Source organism: Schistocerca americana, chromosome 11 (genome assembly GCF_021461395.2).
Source record: "Schistocerca americana isolate TAMUIC-IGC-003095 chromosome 11, iqSchAmer2.1, whole genome shotgun sequence".
Lineage (NCBI taxonomy): Eukaryota > Metazoa > Arthropoda > Insecta > Orthoptera > Acrididae > Schistocerca > Schistocerca americana.
In genome coordinates, this window is record NC_060129.1 from 181,011,848 (window position 1) to 181,033,775 (window position 21,928).

The 21,928-nt window shown below is 39.6% G+C and overlaps 1 protein-coding gene across 1 annotated transcript in view; it reads left to right on the top strand.

The window, feature by feature from the left end:
* The window catches only part of LOC124553503 (putative vitellogenin receptor), a 148,450-nt gene extending 127,667 nt beyond the window's left edge, over positions 1–20,783 (top strand). Inside the window, exons 41-51 of the mRNA XM_047127356.1 lie at positions 398–576; positions 2,006–2,128; positions 4,328–4,570; positions 4,900–5,055; positions 9,040–9,191; positions 9,507–9,598; positions 11,890–12,127; positions 13,496–13,673; positions 17,245–17,363; positions 17,739–17,956; positions 20,589–20,783. Coding sequence (XP_046983312.1) covers positions 398–576; positions 2,006–2,128; positions 4,328–4,570; positions 4,900–5,055; positions 9,040–9,191; positions 9,507–9,598; positions 11,890–12,127; positions 13,496–13,673; positions 17,245–17,363; positions 17,739–17,956; positions 20,589–20,730 — 1,840 coding nt within the window. The 3' untranslated portion in view covers positions 20,731–20,783. The remainder of the gene's footprint in view (positions 1–397; positions 577–2,005; positions 2,129–4,327; positions 4,571–4,899; positions 5,056–9,039; positions 9,192–9,506; positions 9,599–11,889; positions 12,128–13,495; positions 13,674–17,244; positions 17,364–17,738; positions 17,957–20,588) is intronic.
* The last annotated feature ends 1,145 nt before the right edge of the window (positions 20,784–21,928 follow it).

Here is a 21,928-nt window from a genome sequence, read left to right on the forward strand (position 1 = left end):
AATTGGACACAGGAAACCACTTAAAAACCACATCCAGGCTGACAAACATGCTGGTCTTTGCATTTAATCTTCCTGGTAGATTCTGTCTGGGGTCAGTGTGCATTTCTGGGTCCTAGAAATGGTGTGCTAATAAGTGGCTACTTGGGCAGACTAAACTTTGAATAATTATTACAGATAATTGTAAATGTCACCGGTTCACAGAAGCAATGGCTGTAGTGTAAACTCCAATGCTTGACTGCTCCTAACAAGCAAGGAATCAGTTTGTGTCCACCTCAAGTTTTCTATTGACAAGAGGTTCAGCACTGCAGGCACACCTGTACAGATATTTCATGTTGTCACACATTCATTGGTTCAGTGCATTTAAATTAATTTCTCGCAATGTTTCCTTCTGCTGTAGGTGTGATGGCAAGGCGGACTGTCCAAAGGCAGAAGACGAGCGGGACTGTGCGTGTGCTGCAGACGAGTTTGAATGTAAGAATGGAAAGTGCATCTCGACCAGCTGGCTGTGTGACCAGAGGGACGACTGTGGGGATGCTTCAGATGAGGATCGCAGTAGGTGCATCAGTCTGCATACAGGTGAGTTGACAGGATAGCTTCTGTCTGCCTCAACTAATGGCTTACATATTGACTGGTGCTAGGAAATCTAAATGGTCGTGACTCTAAAAACTTTTAATGTATTTAAATCAGGAATTTTACTAAAACCACTTAAATGTTTGATAAGCTCATGTTTGAACACAGTTGAATGATTTGGGGGGTAGGAGCGAGAGATAAAAGAAGATTTAAAATTAGACGAAATTTGTCATGAATGGTGGTTAGCTCTAAATGTGGAAAAATGTAAGCTGATGGAGATACGTAGAAAAAACAAACCTGTAATGATCAGATACAGCATTTATGTCCTGCTTGACATGGTCACATTGTTTAAATATCTAGGTGTAATGTTGAAAAAAGATAAATGGGACAACCATATGAGGACTGGTAGGAAAAGTGAATGGTTGACCTAAGTTACTTGCAAGAATTTAAGAAAGTGTGGCTCATCTGCAAAAGAAATCGTATAAGGCACTGGTGACTTATTCTCGTGTATTAGTAGTGTTTACAATGTGTACCAGATTGGATTAAAGGAAAACATTGAAGCAATTCAGTGTTGGGCTGCTACATTTCAAACTGTTAGTAAGAGTTCCTGAAGCACCTGTCACCTATCTGGATGGAAGGCAACATGCTTTACCATGAACACTACTCAGAAAATTTAGAGACCCAGCATTTGAAGCTGAGTGATGAATAACCCTAATGCTGCCAACATACATTGCATGTAAGGACCACAAGGGTAAAAGAAATTAAGGCTGATATGGAGGCATACATTTTTCCCTTGCTCTGTGAGTGGAACAGCAAAAGAAACCACTAGTGGTGGTACAGGGTATGCTCTGCCATGCACTATACGGTGGCTCGTGGAGTATGTGTCCAGATGCAGCTGAAGGCCAGTATTTGTATTGGGCCTCTTTAAGTTCGTGGACTTAGATGTAATGTTAACTTGGTTATAAGTGTGAACACAAATGGATTAACATAGATGTTCTGTCTTCATTTTGTAAAACAGTGTGTTGTCCACATCCAGAAAATGAGTCAAAAATTATATTTTTGTGCTTCAGGTAATATCAAATTTTTTGTGCTTCAGGAGATATCCAATTTTGGTCATTTATTGGATGAGTAATCTTAAACCATCATACATTGGGTTCTGTTTTTGTGGAAGACTTAGTTATACTTATTAGTAATAAAGTTCCTCAGTATTGGTCTTAGATGAATTCCTCTGAACAAATTGGGGAATGGCTTCAAAACTGAATTTGAAACATTATCCAATCAGGCAGCTAGGAATAATTATTGCTTCTTAGTTGTTGACACTAGACATTACATTAAATCGCCAATGATAAATGTGGTAGATTACATCTGAAATTATTAAGCATCTTAGAAAATTACTCTTCCTTGACCAAGTGTACTTAAATTTGTGTTTCATCAGGGGAAGAAGAAAAAGCTGTGTGCAAAGGATTTGAATGTGACGCTGGTAAATGTGTAGAGTTGGAACAGCTTTGTGATGGCAACAGAGACTGTGAAGATGGCAGTGATGAAGGTGGCAAATGTGGTGCGTAGTATTTGTAACTGACATAAAAAATGTAGTCTTGTTTTCGGGGTTGATTGCAAGTATGAAAACTTTTGAAAATGGTGCAATATCTAATTAACTTCAGTTTTCAATGTGAATGAAATATATCCAACACTGAATTTAATACTGTTATTAACTGCAGGAGAGGCAGTGCAAGTATTTGCCTAAATAGTTTCTCATTTTGTTATTTCGAAAGGGTTAATTGTGGTCTATACCAGTTGTATGATTGTCATAAATATAAAATTGAAAGTACACAAGGCTAGAAAGAGACTATCTGAAGGCCTAAGTTCACTGACAGAGGTAACGATGGCCTTGGGTTACCAGCCACCACTGACGTGATTGTTATCCCAGTTGGGAAAAGCTAATGATGCTGTACAACATTGTTATTCTGGTCCAAATGCAGGTATTCTGAAAGAACATGTTCCATGACTGACTGTACTGATAGTTAGATGGTGTCCAAAGTGTCATGTTTGCACAGAGCTGTGGGGTTGTACCAGTCAGGGTTTTGAATCCTTCAAAACATCCTGGAGAATTTTAAAGTTCTTGACAGTGAGAAGTGTGCCTAAATTCAGCTGTGCTAACTGGAATGGTGTACACTACCTTTCAGATCTGACAACGGAGGCCCCACTAGGTCCTCCTCATCCATTGTCTTCGACGTCTCACCATACCAACAAATTTTGCTTGTACTCAGTGCATGTACCAGATTTTCTGTCATTGCTGTAAGGAAACAACTTGAACAATCCTGAAAGATGCCACAGAAACTGAAGGTAATTCTAAACAGTGTATTTGGTAATATGTACAGCCTGATAAATTGGCTAGTACCTCAAACACATTCAGTGAGAAATAACAATGATATACTCTTTTACAGCTTCTGGGTTGGAGCCTAGATAACTCTGGACATAACTGAGATTACTCACAGTAGAGGGAATACTGAACTGTTGTCAAACATAGCATTTCCTACTGCTTGTTTAATCACTGGCAGAATTAGTCTGACCAGTCTGCCTCACTAAGATAAATTTAGACAGTACAGGTACATTGCATTGAGATTGCGTTCTCAAAACACTGCAGTTAATTCCAGGAATTGGTGTGGTAGGTGTCCTCCTTGAGACACCTGAAGTGTTAGGCTGCTTCCAGCACCACATCTTAGAAAATAGCTGTAGTTTGTGCAGACCTACCCACTCCTGCATGTGCAAAGCTGACATATGTTGTGGCCTTGTAAACATTATCAGGCTGCCTTCAGGTACAGTAAACTTCCCAGTATGTGTGCAGCATCCTGTGCATACATGAAATGCATATCCACATACTCACTTCTGTAATTTTCAACATTACCACAAACACCCTCACAGCAAACAGTTGATGTGGATGGCACTCTGACTGGGTACTGTACTGTCATATTTATTCTGTTTGTCTCAAAAATGTAAATAGACCACACTGGACTAGCATATGGTGTTTACACTGAATGATATCAGTGATGGCTGGTATCCAATGTGTTATCCTGCAAATGAATAGCTTGTGGATCTATGTTTACCGAGAACTGTTGCTTGTAATATAATTTAAACTGTATACATCTAAAATATTAGAATATGCCCTTTATGTACTAAGCTAAATGAGCTTGGTAGGTTATATGTTACTGCTGCTGTTTTTTTGGGTATTCTTAATGTTCCAAAAATTGATTAGAAAAACTTATGGTTCATTGTTCGCTTTATCTACTTAAATTACTTCCTATAGTGGGTTAATTTTGCAAGATCCTGGCATGTAGTCCTCTAAATTGGTAATACTAGTCAGTAGCAAACATGTTTAGCTGATAAAACTTCATCTATTTGCTTAATATTGTTATTTGTGTGGCAGCATCAGCCTTCTAAAAAGTGCCATCTATTCCCACATTTTTGGTAAGAGAACCTACTGTAGCAATGTATGGGAATTGGAAGAAACATCAGTGTGTTAGCTATAGAGGCATACTCAAACAAAATGAAGGTGGGTGCCAGAGATAAGTTATCTGGAGTCCCCCCATGGTCTCACATTCTAAACTTTCATTAAATTTATTACACTGCAGTCAGCTTATTTGAAGTTTACTGTGGCGTAATTTTCTCTCTTCGCTTGTACTGCCCCTATCGATCAATTGCCTTTTGTACAGTCGTAACAGTCTGTTCGGGGCAACTCGTCAAGTTGAATTCGTTGCAGGCAAGGCGTGTATGGGGCACCCCTGCGACGGGGAGTGTCAGGCGACCCCGGCAGGCCCACACTGCTACTGCGGGGCTGGCTACGAGCTCGGGCAGGACGGAAAGAGCTGCCACGACGTGGACGAGTGTCTGGTGCGGCCCCCGGTCTGCTCGCAGGTCTGCGTCAACAGCCCGGGTGGCTTCTCTTGCAGCTGTGTCAGTGGCTTCGTGCTCCGCATCGATAGGACGTCCTGCAAGGCAACAGGTGTGCTAGCTGATTTCTACGTGTCACAGGTCTAAGAGTTGATGATTGTTTCAGGCAGAAAACTCAAAGGTCCACATTTAAATACAGTTGGAGGTGATTTGCATTAGATGTGTTAAATAACTTTTCATTGTGATATTAAATTGTAATTTCAAGCCTTAAAATTTGTTTCCAGTAGAATTATTAGAACAGTCAATTCTAAAATTGCCAAGTGTGCCAGGCATACTTCCGGTATGCACAGCAATATTTAGAACTACTCAGAAAAGTATCTCTGTGCATGGTGCAGTGGTCTCTCCCAAAGATGAGGCTGGCTGATGGTATGTGTGCTGCAGGGCCTGCCATGGAGTACGTGTTGGTGACGGGACGTGGCCAGATCAGGAAGGTGTCGCAGTCTCTGACCAGTGTGGATGTATTGCACAAGCACCACTTCCTGAGGGTCACGGGTCTGGATGTCGATGCCAGGGCATACACAGTCTGCTGGAGCACTCGTGAGTCTTCCCCGATCTGTTTCCCAGTCGTTCAAATAGAAGTTTGTTGTCGATACACAGAACTGCAATTTGAAGCATCAAATCATTGGTGTGACGACCATACACGTAGACTACCACCTCTAATAAGAGCTGATTTAATTACAAATTTGCTAACTCAAATTTCTCACATGTTCAGAGCAAAGAGTCGTGATTGACTCGGAAGGGGCTGGTCTGAATCTTGCTGACATTACTAGTATTTGCCCAGCATGGGTGGAGAGGTGTTAGCTTAAACTCAATCACCAGATCGTTTGCCAGTGTTATGTTCACATTAGACCTGCGAAGTTTCACAGCATGAAAGCACTTGTGGTCAGTCAGCTGATGACTTTTCACATGCATTTGGCTATTGCCATACAGCCATTTGCTACTCACAATTTTATCATTGTACTATGTACTTTAATTGCTGTTGACAAAGAGTACAAATGATTAATATGTAGCACTAGAAGCTTAGGCGACAAACACTGAAGTGATTGAACAGCTTATTAAATACTAGGGCTCAAGTGTGACCAGTTGGAAGAGGAACTTCTGCAATAAGGGACCACCCAGTTAGCCGTGTGGTCTAACATACTGCTTTCTGGGGAAGGCGTACTGGTCCCCGGCAAGTCTGCCTGGCGGATTAGTGTTAGGGTCCGGGTTGCCAGCCAGCCTGTGGATGGTTTTTAAAGGTGGTTTTCCATCTGCCTCGATGAATGTGGGCTGGTTCCCCTTATTCAGCCTTAGTTCAACTATGTTGGTGATTGCTGCGCACACACTCCCCGTATGCATACACCGTAATTACTCTACCATACAAACATTTAGTTAGTCGTCAGGTGTGAGACATTCCTGGGGGTCCAGTGGGGGCTGAACTGAACAATAAGTGTTTGGTGTGGGGTGGCAGTGAGGTGGGGGCTTGCTGTAGCCTGTGGTGGGGTTGTGAACCACAGACTCTGGAGACGAAGCCTGTCATTTCTAGGTCCCCAGTTCAATACAATAAAATACGTGGTACAGAAAAAGACCCCCAGTCTGATTTATTGGATAGAACATCAGTGGTGCTTTCAGTCCTATCTGGAACATTGGGTTGGGAATTGGCAATGATTTAAGTGCATACCTCTCATCATTCACAGAAATCGTGCTCCTATGTCAGTAAGACAATGAAACTTGATTTAGGTTGCAGCTGGCCATAACCTACTCATTTTAGTCTTGTTTAAATTCCATTGCATCTGCACCAGTGGCTTTTTGTTGAGCTTGCCACTTCTTGATAAGGAAGTCTTGTTTAGTTTCACCCAAGTTCATTGTTCATCTAGCTCTTTCATTATGAAAGATCCCACTGTGCCCTGGAATCAAGAAATTTAATATTACTGCTTGCTTATTTATAACTGCTTCTTTATTAATATAATTCATGGCCCTTGTTCCATTTGACTTTTTAATGCATGTCAGTATGAGTGCAGCATTAGTATTACCACACTGCTCCTTGTGAAGAATCTGATGTTTCACTGCTTCCCAAACTATAACTTCTGTATAATAGTGTTTCAGTTGGGAACTATGAGAATGAATGTTGTATGCTGGAGACAGGTTTCACCCTCTGTCTTCTGGTCATACTACAGAAACAGCGCACCCGAGTAAACTCTCACCAACTAGTCCTGCACACTCGACATACGTGCTTAACACGCAGCTAATACTTGGCAACAAAACAGCTATTGTCTGCCAACAGGAGAAAAGCCTTTATTAGACAGCTGAGCAACCCTTTTGTATCTCAAAGTTGAAAAATGAGAAAACACATCTCATAGTAATGTGTCAATATTATTGGTGTCAATATTATTGGTGTCAATATTATTGGTGTCAATATTATTGGTGTCAATATTATTGGTGTCAATATTATTGGTGTCAATATTATTGGTGTCAATATTATTGGTGTCAATATTATTGGTGTCAATATTATTGGTGTCAATATTATTGGTGTCAATATTATTGGTGTCAATATTATTGGTGTCAATATTATTGGTGTCAATATTAATTCTACCTGTTTCCAACCACAGTGTGGGCACAGGCTATGCAGTGAAGCAGTATCCCTTTATCTTCCACTTGTGAATAGAATGCAAAAGCAGTTGAGATACCCTTCTGTCGACTAAAGTTCTGTGAGTTGCTGCAGCAACTAGTTGGTTTCATGACTGTTCTTGGATCATGGCCTCTGTTTCATCACTAAATCTCCACATGGTGGAAATTGTGCTGGGAGACTTAAGACATGTTCGTCAAACAAACATGTAATGTTACACAAATTTTGCAACAAATTGTCACTCTTATTTGAAAGCTTACTACCACATCCAATAAGCCAACTTGGTAAGAATTGCACACTCAAACTTCAGAACTTTTAAGTCTAGTTCATGTATGTCTGCCTTACATTGTATCTGTATTCACAGCTATTCTAGTAAGTTTAATTTCTGTAGCTGGACAGGCTGGTTGCCATTATCTCACACCACAAAGCATGGAATACTGTAACTTCACCTTGAGCAGTGTCACTCGGTAGGTTTCTGTGCAGAACTGGCTGTTCACGCTGTGTTCAGTACCTAGCAAAAATTTGTATTTACTTTTGACTGCTTGTGATGGAAAAATGTTTTGGGGCACACGTCTTAGTAGTCAGCCATTTTCACAAATGGCTGTCTTTAACAGGAAATATGCTCTATTACTACTGTTCATATTATATGCAATTAACAACTTGTGTGCATTGTCTTGTGTAATGTGGCTTTGAAGCTGGGGTGCTGCTGCTAATTTTAAGTTCCGGTTAACTTTGTCTGAGCCTGTCTAAGGCACCAGCATTCCTCTAAACTCTTTTGCATCCTACATCAAAATTAACCACTTGAACACTGAAATCTTAAACTTATTAGTGACAGATTTCTCAAGGTTGTAGAAAAACCTGCAAGCAATATGTGACTGTTTAGAAATATAAAATTCGGTGTGTAATCTGGGTTATTGAAAACAGGACCTCCTAGACAACATTAAAATGTGAAACATAAGCAAATCTTCTAGGGTTGGAGCCCAAAAATTAAAACTGGAATGTTGTAAATATTTGTCCTGGTTGTGGGACTGAGACAAATGGAGTTTGTTTTGTGGTTATAAATGTCATAAAGTTGACTATCTGGGCTGGCTGTTGAGTTCAAGATTACTGATTTTCTTGCTAGCAGATTCGTCTTTTGCAATGTTTTCAATGCTATAGCCTGAAATAAAGCTGGAATACTTCTAAATTCTGATACTGTCAAGTATTTCTTCGTTCAACACCAATCTATTCAACCTGCTTTATACACAAAATTGTCTCAAATTAGATAAAAAATATATTTGATGATGGGATTACATTTTGATCTTGAATTACCTGCATGTAATTAGAAAACCATTTCTCTGATAATGTGCTGATTAAATGTCACCATTATCTATTTCTTAGGACTGAGTGTAACTTGTCATTTTTTTTCCCCTTCTGCTGGTATTAAACCTCACAACTTTGGTTTATTCACACTGATGGTTTATACTCTAGAAACATTCAATGCTGTAAAAAATATTACTTCTTCGTAAAGCAGTATTTTTCCCTTTGCTATTTTGCACAACATGTAGTTGTTGTGAAATTGTACAAAAATGGCCCCCTCCTTATATCAAATTATCATGTTTTAAAGAACTGATAGAGTAGATATTATAAAAAATACTAATTTCTTCCCATATTTTTTGCACCTATCCTTTACTTCAATAAAGTATCCAGTTGTTAGTTGATAAAAGCATTTGCATATATAGTTCAGGATGTGAAAACTTAAGAACATAAATTTTGTCAAGTTCTTGAGTCCTTATTTTCAACAAATTATATTTACTGTTGCAAATTTTTGTAGCCAGTATTTGTGATTACTCACAATGTGCTTACATTACTTCACTACTGATATACATAAAGATTTAAAACAGTGTTAAAGAGCAGTAAAACTCCTTAATTTTCAGGGGAAACGGCAACAATTTACTGCCAGTCACTGAAGACCCACAACAGGACATACGTGGAGGGGGTAGGTAACCCGACAGAGGTGGCAGTAGACTGGATCACAAAGAACATCTACTACGTGAATGATGTGCCAGCTGGGCAAAGTGACATACAGGTGGGTGCAAGGGAGTGTGGAACTGATACTCAATGTAGTTAAAACTGCTTTTCAGTTGATAAATTGCCTCAGAGTAGTTCTCAAATTTGAGCTCCCACCATTAAGCTGTCGTAGTGTCGCATTGAAGCATTGCTTCATTTTCAGTTCGTAGGTAGTGAAGGGGGTGTGGGTAATTCTGTAGCATATCTAGCAGCTCATTTAACTCCTTCCTGTTGCAGTGATCTCCACTGCAGCACTGTGTGAAATGAGTCAGATGACAAGTAGTTTCAGTAACGACATAGAAGTGGTTGCTGACTACGGTTTTCTCTTCCACAGGTGTGCCACCTGACGGAAAAGCTGTGTGCTGTTGTGGTGCCAGCTGTAAGTGGCAGTAGGATTGGCAACATTGCAGTCGATCCACTTGCTGGGTGAGTATATGAGAAGAACCAGTAAGTGTGCTTTCAGGTCTCACAATTTGTGTACAATCAAGAAATTAGATTGTTTACCAATTTCACACTGGTAACAAAGAATTCTTATTTCTGTTAGGAAAAGTTAATTTTCCTGTAGCTAACTTCAGGTGAATAGTTGGATATCAGTGTTAGCCATCATCTATAAAGTATGCTTTATTCTCCATGGTCTGTCGTATCTTCAGTGAGATCATTTTTTACCCTAGTTAGATGGTCTCAAGACCCACCCAAGTGCAAGAATGCTTTTTTGCCCATTTATTGGACTAGTCTTTACCCAGAGACTGTGTGTGTGTGTGTGTGTGTGTGTGTGTGTGTGTGTGTGTGTGTGTGTTTGGGGAGGGGGGGCTGCACACGCGCATCTGCCATAGGGTAGTAGCTTCCTACCCTTTCCATAATATTGTCAGTATTTCATCCTGGATATTCCATTATTTCATTCTGATTTCAGTGTATGATTTAGTGAAGGATTTTGAGGGTTTTCAGGAGATTAATATTTTTGATGTTGGTATCTTGTCGGGAAAGAGGTTCCCATTAACAAATCTATTTAACACACTGCAGTAAGAGCCTGTTCATTGATGTGACGCAGACCCTTTGACTTGTTCTTAAATTCAGGTAGTTTCTCTCGTGAAGTTGACAGACGTTTGTTGAATTTTATGTTCACTGGCTAACAAAGTTATTGCTTTGAATGTAGATTGCTGATTTGGGCTTTCTTTGATCTTAGTTTAGACTGACACTTCATTGCTGGATCAAAATGGAAAAACAAATCAGTCACTTATTTCTTTCCAAGAAATTTGGAGCATTTTGCACAATGTTAAGTGTTGGTACACATTCTAACAAGCTCCTTTTTGTTAGATGGTATGAATTTTTGGCACAAGTTTTGTGCACATAATTTCCTCTCAGTAAATTGGTTATGTATAATTTTCCCTAAGCATTCTTTGTCAGTTGCTACAGTTCCAGCAATTGATTGAATACTCTGATAGTCAGATAAAATGGTATTACCTGCTTTTTGATGTTGAAGGAGATACTGAACACGAGTTCTGTTAAATGCCTTCTGAGCCACATTTGAAACCCTTCAATCATATAAAGGATAGTCTTTGGCATACACTTCTTTTAGTAAGATAGTTTTTAGTGACAATTTTTTCCAAGTTTCATATGAAACTAATGACAATTCATTTATCTTGTATTACACATTTCTATGGCAAAAAACAACAGCTTTTACACAGAAGTCACAAAGATTGGTATAGCCACCACACACAATTTCACTGGGAAGGCATTAAGCTTCAGCTCTTGTTTTTTTTTTTTTTTTTTGGCACATGTACTCTCTGACAGCCACATCTTGTGTAGATTATATCCTTCCTGGATGGGCACCCAGTAATGTATCATTAGGACACTTTTGAGAAACAACCGTCTATTGCAGACATGGATAACTTTGTCGGTAGTTTATTTTTGGCATTTCATTTATAGATGAATCTGCCAATGGACAAACCTTGACTTTAACAAATAACTTCATGAAATAGTACTTGAAAGCAACCTGACAAATGACCTTCAGGCTTAAGAATTGCAGTTGAAACACTTCAAATTGACAGATAGCTATTAACTGAAATAGCAGCCTGGCTTCAATTTTGATGACTGGCCTAACAAAAGCTAAGCAGATCTAGCTGCTCCTAGAGTAGTTTCTAATCAGGGTGCAGCTAGTAATATATATTCATACAATCTTAATTGGTAATAACAAATGCCAAAATGTTTTACATTTACACTTATATACTTTGTTTAGACACAATATTAGGCAGGTACTACTTTTGTCAAACTTCTAATTAGTTAATCTTGTCATGTTAGAATGCTTGACATTAATTACCATGCTACAATGGTGCACACACAATACTCACTGTGACATGGGGCCAGTGCAGTTGATGCAAGTGTGAAATAAATATATATTGCAAACTCTAAGCCTTTATAAGACACTTATCAAATGTCAAACATCATTTGCCACTAACCTGTAATGTTCAGCTGAGGGTCAACCCATGACACTAAAGATTACCTCAGTAGGCAAAGACTTGTAGCTCAGTCTCTGCCTGGACTCAGTGGGCTCAAAACTTGAACTCGGACTCTTATTCTTAGTGCTAGTGGTATGTGTCAGTAAATTTTGCCTACTGTTGACCAGTGCAGGGTAAAAATATTTCATTGGATAAGGTATTGTGAACCCCTTACAGATGCCACAACAGAGGTACTCAATGTTCCTGTGTTGACTGTTCCAGATTTCTGTTTTGGACTGAAATGAGCGCTTTAGTACAAAAAGGAGAGGCAGGCAGCATCAGGAGGGCAGACCTCGCCGGAGGCGGCAGGACAGTTCTGGTGCAGTCTGGCCTGGGGTCGCTGAGTGGCCTGGCCTTGGACACAGTTCGGCGCACAGTCTACTGGGCGGACGCCTCCTTCCAGGTCGTAGAGTCGGCGACGTACGATGGCGAAGAGAGGACGGCAGTATTCACGTCGGAGGTGAGATTCAGACCTGTTTCTCCAGACACTGGACACTTCTCAAAGTAGTGCCGAGTGTTAAGCACATAAGGGACTGGCAGTAACAGGACAGTACAGCTCGATAGTATTATACTGAGAGTTCCACGTTACCCAGGTTAATGTGGACTAGTCCAAATGGTTAATAAAAAACAGACAATTCATTATAAGTTTCTTCTAGAATCTGTGTGTGAAAAAGGAAAATTAACTAGCACTCTTTTACATGGTACATTTCAAAGCCCACTACCAAACTTGTTGCTTGTTGGAAACTTAAAATGTATTCACAATATACACCTAAAGTATTTTAAGTCATTGCCTTCAACTCGCTTGTGGAGACTAAATTGTCAAAAATTTAGTGTTTACATGTTCTTTTGCAAATATCTAGCACAAAGATAATGTTCAGGGGTGTGTGTGTGTGTGTGTGTGTGTGTGTGTGTGTGTGTGTGTGTGTGTGTGTGTGTGTGTGTGTGTGTGTGTGTCCAAACCTTTTATTGTAGGCTATGAGAATGTAAAGCTACCTTTCTACTCTTTTTTGGTAAAGAGGTGTCGGCATTGTCTTTCTTTGTGTCAGCTGAAGGGAGAACTCGATGTTTAATGTGGCGGAGCTTGTGCTGTTGCCCATCCCAGCTAAAAAGTGACACTTCAGCTCTAATTTAAAACACATCATATAAGCACTATGCATTAAGACATGCCACACACGGTTATCATTCAAATGACACGTGCACGGAATTCTTGCTTCTCGGGTACTACCATTAACCTTAATTGACACTATTTGCTCAAATCAAATATCCACATTGTCAGAACTGGGCCTGATTAGCTGGTTGCCAAAGAACTCTTCCTACTAGATTGTGTATAATTACACTCTCACCTGCCATTACGTGGCAGGCGAGAGATCGGAGAAGTTTTGTTTAAATGACAATCTGAAACAGTGTTCATTCAATAACCATCATAGGTGCTATTCCCAAAAACCTGTGTATCCACATAACTAGCTGCTGCCGTGGACACAGGACCTGGGTTCAGCTCCTGGTACCTTTGAGGTACAGATGTCTGCAACGAGGTCACTCAGCCTTCAGGCCAGATAAGCTGTTAAAATGCTGCAGCAGCAGTAACATAACTGAATCGTCTGATAGTGGCTGGAGGGATTAACATGCTGATTACATATCCTGGTCATAGATGCTTTCTTGTTCTGCATTACAGGCAGTAGTCACAGAACAGGCTTAAGGCCTGATCCCTGAGTGGTGGTACTGTTAAAGTACTTAAGATTTCACGTAACTGAAGTGTGTTTTAAGTTTCCTTATTCCATTACTGAAGCATAAGCATACTTCGCTTTTTCAACCCTTCTGTATTTCACAGGTAAAGAGACCCAAAAGACTGGTGCTGTTTGAGGACAAGCTGTACTGGTTGCCAGAGCATTCGGGCTTTCTGATGCAATGCAAGCTGTTCACAAAGGGACAGAGGTGTCTGAGCATCCACATAAACGTCTACGACGGAGACTACCTGACCATCATGCAAGAGTCACGCCAGAGAGCTGGTGAGTACTATGGTGTGTACATGTAGATATCTAGGACAGGACCTTGGGGATATGGAAGAAGTTGTTGTATCTTAATGATGCAAATTGCAGTCATATTGTTTACTGTATAAACAATACTGTTTAATGCTATTAACAATGGGGTAAGGTTATGTTGCTACTCACCACATTGAGAAGGTAGTCATAGACAGGTACAGTGAAAAATAAAGTTGGAGATATATGCATCCTGTGAGTAGCAATTATTTTGAAAGTACTTTCATTCCTGACTTGCTGTTTGATTCTGTGCAATACTATTTGCTTGTGCCAGATAAATCTAGCAAAGTGAACTACAAAGCAAGCTTTGTATCCTCAAATAGGTTTGGTTTACATTGTTAGTACCTAAATATCAGGCACCCCAAAATTTTACTTAAAAGGCTTTCACACTACATTCACCAGCAGACAGTGTTAATGTACTTCCACTTCAGTGCATCTGAGGTCAAAGTACTGACTTTAACAAAAGTGTGCAGCAAGAGTGCTTGCTAAGGTAACATCTTGTATAATTTTCACTCATTCTTATTACTCAAAACACACGCCCTAATGTCACAGGTTTCATGGAAGTTGATTAGCTACAATAGAACCTAAGCCATAGTCATGCACTTCCATTTTTAGCGGTTTATTAAACACCCAACTCAATGCAGCAAAAAAAATTTGTTAGGAAGAAAGTCAGTGTAGATAGTTTGTCAGTACTACTGAGTCCATGTTTGAAACAGTTTCAACAATGCGATGTGGACTTCCCTTACACACTTCTCGCACGGCCCAACACTTAATGCGTGCAGCACTCTTGTATTGTACAACGTAGTACAAGGCAAAGGGGGCAGATTGTGGCTGCTGTGGCCATAACCAATACTGCCCCACATGCTGCTGAGTTGAAGGTTGTACTGCTGCCATGGCTCTCGCGTGGCCCGTGACACTTCAAAAGTGGTATATTCAGCACATCTGTATTGGATTCTCACAAAAGTGCTTTTTCATGGGCTTCACTATCTGGGGGTAAGATCATCACTGCACCATGTGATGAGTATAGGGGTCATGATGGGTACTAGTAACAAATTTGATTCCTCAACTCGTGTAACTTTGCAGCCCTGGCTTTGTAAGATTGATTTGGGTGTTTCCAAAAACAGTAAAATTTCTAAACAGTGACATGTTGAGAAAAGCTGCAAATCTTATCAAATATACTGGCCAGATCTTGCAAAAATGCAGGTTGGCACAACTGATGAATGTGCAGTGAAAACTAGGAAAGGAAGCCCTGCACAGGTGCACAAACACAAACCTTACAGCAAAAAACTCATGATTTATGGAACTTACTACTTTACAGAGCAACACAAGATAAAATGTACAGGTTACAGAAAAGGCCGAGCAATCATTAGTGAGCACTTAAGTAATACTATTTCTTTAGTGGCTCACCAAAGTGCACCACAGGGCCAACCCAGTGGGATTCTAAGTGGCCTATGAACTGTATGGATGTGTTTCCTGAAATTGTCATGGGTAAAGAAACATCTTCAGTACTGTCAGTTTAAGATGGGCTGTGAAGTTTACAACCACACAATTTCCATATATAACATGGTTCTGTATCTGGGATATAGAACATACTGTATATTCTAGTGCAAGAGTTTGTAACAAGTTGATGGTAGATATGAGGAACTGAAGATTCAGAAACAAGTCTTGCTGACACCTGGTTTATTGTAATACTTAAGACTTGCACTTAAGACTTGGTTACATTCTGTAACTGCAGTGTTTATGCGAAGATGATGGTGTGACTTGGAGAACTATTACCTCTAACCCAGTACTGTTTAGAGGATGTCAAATTACACGTTTCAGCTCTCTAGTTTCCAAACTTTTTTTGGCTACCAATTTCAGCAATTTACTACAGTGATTTAACTGAAATTGATAGCCAAATAAAATGAGTTTGGAAACTGGACGGCTGAAAGGTGTTTGACCTCATGTATTGAACAGCAGTCTTGCAACCACATCTGAAAAGATGGACAGTCTGTTCGGAGGGTTAGACAAACTCATAAGTGGCAGCAGTGGCTTCTTGAAAGTAGTTGTTCTGTCTCCTGATACACTAAAGCAAATATAAATTTTAGAAGCAGTTTTCATTGTTTGACCAGGTTAGTACTAATTATTGCATCTTGACCACAAATATTTGAGTGGTGATATAAAATACAGCTGTTCCTCCTCATGTTCCATATTTTAAGATACACAGAAGGAACAATAGCCTTTCTATAACTTTGTAAATGTTGTGGTCTTGTTTCATGTGTTGACCATCCTCGGATCTATAGCATAAAAAGTACGGGGTGACAAACTATATGAAAAAAGGTGAAGTGCAAACTATGGTGTGTGTGCACACATTTCATTCAACATGTAAACATCACTACAGATACTTGGATTTAGGTCTACCAGCATAGATGGTGATGTGAAGACAGTCATTCTGCATGACCCACTGAAGTCAGAACATCAGTGCTGTCGATGACGTCCTGAATAGCTGTATTCAGCTCAGCAATGGTTTTGGTGTTCAATCTGTGTCTAGCATAGCCCTGTAAAACAAGTCGCATGTGTTTAGATCCACAGAGTATAAAGGCCCATGCCAATGGCCTCTTGGTCCCCCACCCCCTTCCCCAAGCCAGAATGGTGTCCCCAAGTGCTCCTCCAGGACATCACTCGTGAACTCACATCTTGTTGAAGTCAGGGTCACTTTGGATAATGGGATGAAATCGTCCCAAACCTTCATGTACCTTCCAGTAGCCACAGTGCCATCAAGGAATAGTGCACTTATTATTCTGTGACTTGGCATTGCACACCACACCCATTCAGGATGAAGAAACTTGTCAGTAATGAAATGCAGATTCAGTACCCCCAAATCCATGCAGATGGTGGGATTCATCACTAAACCATATTAACATTGAAATTGTGTTAGTCAATTCAGTGGACAATAGTGTTAGTGAAATAAAACTGCTGTTCCAAGGCTATGGGGCTTAATGACTAGTACATATGAATTTTGTATGGGAAGAGATGCAGGTCTTCAACAATAATTTCTTACAATGTCTCCAGATTCCCACCTGTTGTAAAGCTCATCTAATTTCCTGGGGCTGATTAACACAGCATGTCTTCTTGGTCTTTACAGGCATTTTAACCCTTTCTTCAGATAACCGACATTGCCAACACCGTTGTCACGAACACCCCCTGTTCTCTAACTTGTGAATCAAATTCTTGATAGCATACTTGGACCGGTTGTCTTCAACTTGAACTCGGGTGCAAACTTCCTTTGAGCTGTAGTTCGGCTGTTATTGCTAGCATAAGTGCTACACACCAGGCATGCCGTACCGTGACCATTTTCACGTGCAAATGGCTGACAACACTTGCACGGGTGCATAATAATTCCCATCATGTCCTGCGGCCAAATGTGCAGTTTGAATGTCTGACACAAACTGTTTAGAAGTTACAAAGATTTTATTTTGTATAGTTTAATTGCCATTCTGTAAATCTAAAATGTGTAATGTGCCAATACAAAAATAGAAATAACTGCCATTGTGACTTACAGGTGTAAACCCCTGTGAGCATCACCGCTGCTCCCACATGTGCGCAATAACTCCTCGAGGGGCCAAGTGCTTGTGTGCCGACGGGCAGATCGTAGGTGAAAACATCCACTGCAAGAATGAGGTAAGGTTTCTGCAGCAGACTCTAGAAACACAGTAGTGTCAAGCAATTGGGACTGATGTTTGACAGCACATTGGTAATAACTACAGTGCTGAAATAATACATCAGAGACAGACCTGCTAGTCCACTATGTAGGCTGGTTGATATTGGCAGTACTAGATACAAGCAAAACACAACCATTGCTGGTTCTAGTGTGTCTGCCCTAGGATATATACCAGATTCCCTTCAGTTCTTGGGAACAATTTACTTTCAGCTCTTGATGTTGCCTGGCACTACTGCAAGTTTTTAGCTTCTAAATATTTACCATCCTGCTGGTGCCTCGTCTCTTAAATTTATTAGCAGAAATGGGACCTCACTGAGAACTTCAAATGCTTGCAGGGTGCGAAGGTCTCGGAGCCAAGATTCTTCCTCCCGGGAATTGTGGACGGTTTGAGAACAGCTACAGTTGCTGACCAGCCGAGCAGTGTGTCTGAGGGGACGAACACCACCTCTGTGGTGATAGCACTCGTGATCGTGCTCGTGGTGGTGTGCCTGGCAGCTGCTGTGTATTACATATACAAGAGGCAGCTGGTCACATTCAGGGACTTGGACTTCAGGTATGTAAAATGTTGGGAGCTTGCTAAGTGTGTGTGTGTGTGTGTGTGTGTGTGTGTGTGTGTGTGTGTGTGTGTGTGTGTGTGTGTGTAGCAAAACTGTGCTGCTTAAATTTATCACAGTCCAAACAATACAAATTGTGCTGTTGAAGTGCTTTTATGTAATCTTCTTTCAAGGTCTTTGATTGCATAGTCGTGATATAAGCATATGCTTGTTGCAAAATACACGGGTGGGTAAGGTTTGTTTGTCTTAATACAAAAGCAGGACCTAGACCTGTGTTTCAGTCTTAGTGGAGTGCTATCGCCTTGGTAAATCTCAATCTGTCGTCATCCCTGAGGAAGAGAAATACGTTTTCCAGTCCAGCAGGCTTAAGTTTCTTCTTGACTTACTGTTTCACTGTAAGATGACCCAAAAGGCAAGATTTCCTCATATGGACTAAAAGTTGATTCCTTGGCAACTTTAGCCATTGACTTCTAATGGCATCAATGACCGGTTGCACTTTACACAGCTTGTTTACTTGAGCTCCCTCTGGAGATAATTCAGTATCGACAAAATGAATGTTTTGTCTGATTGAGGGAAACTTATCTAGACAGGCACTCCCTTACAGGTGATAGGACAGAAGATTTGCCCAATATATCGGTAATATGGGATCAGGATACACCCCGTTACTAAGTTCATGCCAAAAACTTTAATTCCACAGCAGTGGTGTTTATGGACTTCCCGTCTTCCTTACACATACAAATAAAATTAATCACTAAAGTAAGCAGCCAAATACTGCTGTGGTGTACAGACCATAGGTGGATTCTGAAATTTATAAATGTCCAAGATTGGTTTAAGGTTCAATCTAAACGGAATTTATGCAGTTAGTTTGGGCATGTTCTGACAGGGAATCATTTGTGACACTAGTTTGAATTGAGGTCTTTCGAAGTATGTGGTTTGGATGCAAACTTCTGATTCTGGAACAGAAGCCTCTTGCAAGAGGTAATTTTTTTGTACCATCTTATCAATCACGTGCTTCAGAATTCACTGTCATCCACGACGTTGCACAATGATTGACTTAGCTGAAAATAGTTACTGTCACTGGAGAAGACACTTACATTGGAATCCTCCAAAATACTTCTTAATCAGTTAACCTTAAAGACAAAAGGATGTTTCCTTTGTATATAAAATCCAAAGGAGTACTATTCATTTGTAGAGTTTAGGGCAAATATCTACTGTACTGAGGTTAGTGTCAAAGCTTGGAATCATTAATGCCAGAGACACAAGATCGTGCTACTCCAATGATAAAGGATTATAAAATCCAGCTGGCTCTTCACGCACTTGTTTACACACCATACATACATTAAGTGAAATTTTCTCAGTCTAAAATGTTACCTTAAATTAATGAAATGGGAGAAAATACATTCTGCTTACCTCGGAGACACAGCTCCTTCTCGCTGAAGCCTGAAACCATCTGCTGCCCTCTGGTGGTTACATTATGGAACAAAACAGCTACCAAACCAAAGCCTGGAGCCCAGTCGTTGCAGTGTGGGGATGCAGAAAAGTGATGCATTTGAGGCACAGCAAATTTAAAACTGGACCCACACGATTGTGGGCACTAGGGTGGAAAGGGTCACAGATACATGTTAAAACTTAGTTTTGGGTTCAATAACTAAAAACGTAAATCTTTTATTTACAGACATGATGAAGACAAAGATAATTCATACCTCAAAGGAATTCTTTAATGTTTGAAGAACTTGTTTGATACCCTTACACAATAGAACTTGAGCATCACGCATTATGATTTATTACTTCATTCACAACATATTTTGCAGACAGTATCTATATACTCCTGAATGTGCTTGTAGAACTACATAATTATGTTTACAAGTTTTGATGTTGACTTTTGTCACTAGTTCTTGGGTAAATGTGAAACTAACAAAAGCAACATAATTAGGACTTGGTTATAAATCAAAGGTTTTACGTGCCTAATGTAAAATATTTCACATACACTCACTTTTAATCCTATTTGAAGCTAATTTATACATGGGCATCCAATTCCTTAAAGAATTGGGAGTGGTGGGTGAGGGTGGTGGTGGGCAGTTTACTGAGAAGACTTGAACAGTAAAGATTGCAGCACTGACTCTTTGGGACACCACACTTCACCATTGATGGTACTTATTTTAATAAATAATCCTAGCTTATCTGTACCAAATTCGTGTAACCTGAAGCCTCTCTTGTATCACTCTAACATCCTGTTAAGGATACCTCTGATACTGTGTTCCCATTCATTAAGTAGCTAGAGAGATTAAAGAAACGTCAAATTTGTGTGTGTGTGTGTGTGTGTGTGTGTGTGTGTGTGTGTGTGTGTGTGTGTGTGTCAGATTTGCAAGATAATTCTAATTTTAAGTAGTCTGCACATGACCTGCCTTTCCTGAATCCTGCCTGGTACAAATCTCTTAAGTGAGCCTTTCTTTTATATTTTGTATGGATATAAATTTCTTCTGTTGACCTCATCCTAAACATGTATAAAAGCAGTTGGGAACTGAGATGACTTTAAACATAACTTAGTTAAAGGTAAATTTTTCATTCGAAAATTGTCAGTTGGTTAAGGAACCTTTTTGGTTGATACACATCGCTGCAATTCTTTTTCAGGATACGCTTCCAGAAATCTGGATTTACTGCTAGCAGGCAGCCTAAATCTTCAAAAAGTGCCAGAGCTTCTGGTTCTGCTGAACAAGAGTTTGTTAATCTAGTAGAGGAAGAATACATCTCAAATGGTGCAGGTCAAGAGTGAATGTGTCATATCGCTATTTCAAAGTTAGTTGAAAAAATGTGCATTTAAGTTTCACATGATCTCTGTTTTGGTTTTCTGCTTAGTTAAAACCCTACAGGCCTCTGTAAATGAGTATTTGTGAAAATATTGTAACAAAAGCAAAATAAAGTTTGCAATAAACAAAAGGGATAAAGATCTGAATTTATTTTCAATAAATACTTTCTTCCCAGTACTAAGACACGATTAATACATACTTCTGAGCTTTTAATTTTTTGGAAAAATAAAATATGAAAATTTGTCGGCTAGAACATTGCATAAATTGTCAATACTTGTATGGAAGACTGGAATTTTTTGATCACTTTGAAATTTTCTTCTACAACCCCATCCTACATGTTCTAAAAATTTCATGACACATTAGTGTTTTTTAGGTCAAAAAATCATGGACACTTTGAATATTCAAAGTTGACAGCTAAGTCTAAGAAAATGTCATGGAAAAACTGGTATTTCCGAATCAAAATAATTACTTCATAACATGAGTGGGAAAACATTTCATAATTTTGTTCAAAGCATTTTATAACAGATAAAGAATATTTATACCTGTTTCTCTTTTTATATTATTCACAAATCATAATTGTCATAATTTTGCTTACTTTCAATTAATTAAAATTGTATCTGCTTCTCAATGAACTTGTATATCTGAGCTTGCACACAAAGATGATCCAACAAGAGCAGTACTTTAAAATGAGAGCTGCACACTGAACTTTTGATTGCTGTTTGAGAGCATTAGCAGGACCATCAACAGCTTCATGCTGGGGATTAAATATTGATGCAAGATTGAGATCACCTCCTGCATCACATGGACTTTTCCATGACCTGTTGCTGAAAATTTCTTAGTGTACTGCTGTGATCATTTTGGTTATGAGGAGTAGAATTTTGAGACTAATTTTAAAATTCAGATGGTTCTTTTCCGCTGAGATGTTCTCTCATTGATCTTGTCATATATATTTACCTTTTGAACTTCACCATTTTAGCAGAGATAACATCAGCCTAGTTAAAACTTTGTTTACTGCAGTCTTTGTATTCTAGGTAGGTAATATTCCAGAGCAACAGTTGCCCACAGTAAGAATCTGGGCATGCCCAAATACCTTATTTTAAGAGAATTTTGAATAAAATGTGAGGAAGAGGGTATGTACTTGTCTGCTACTTAGAGTAGCTACCC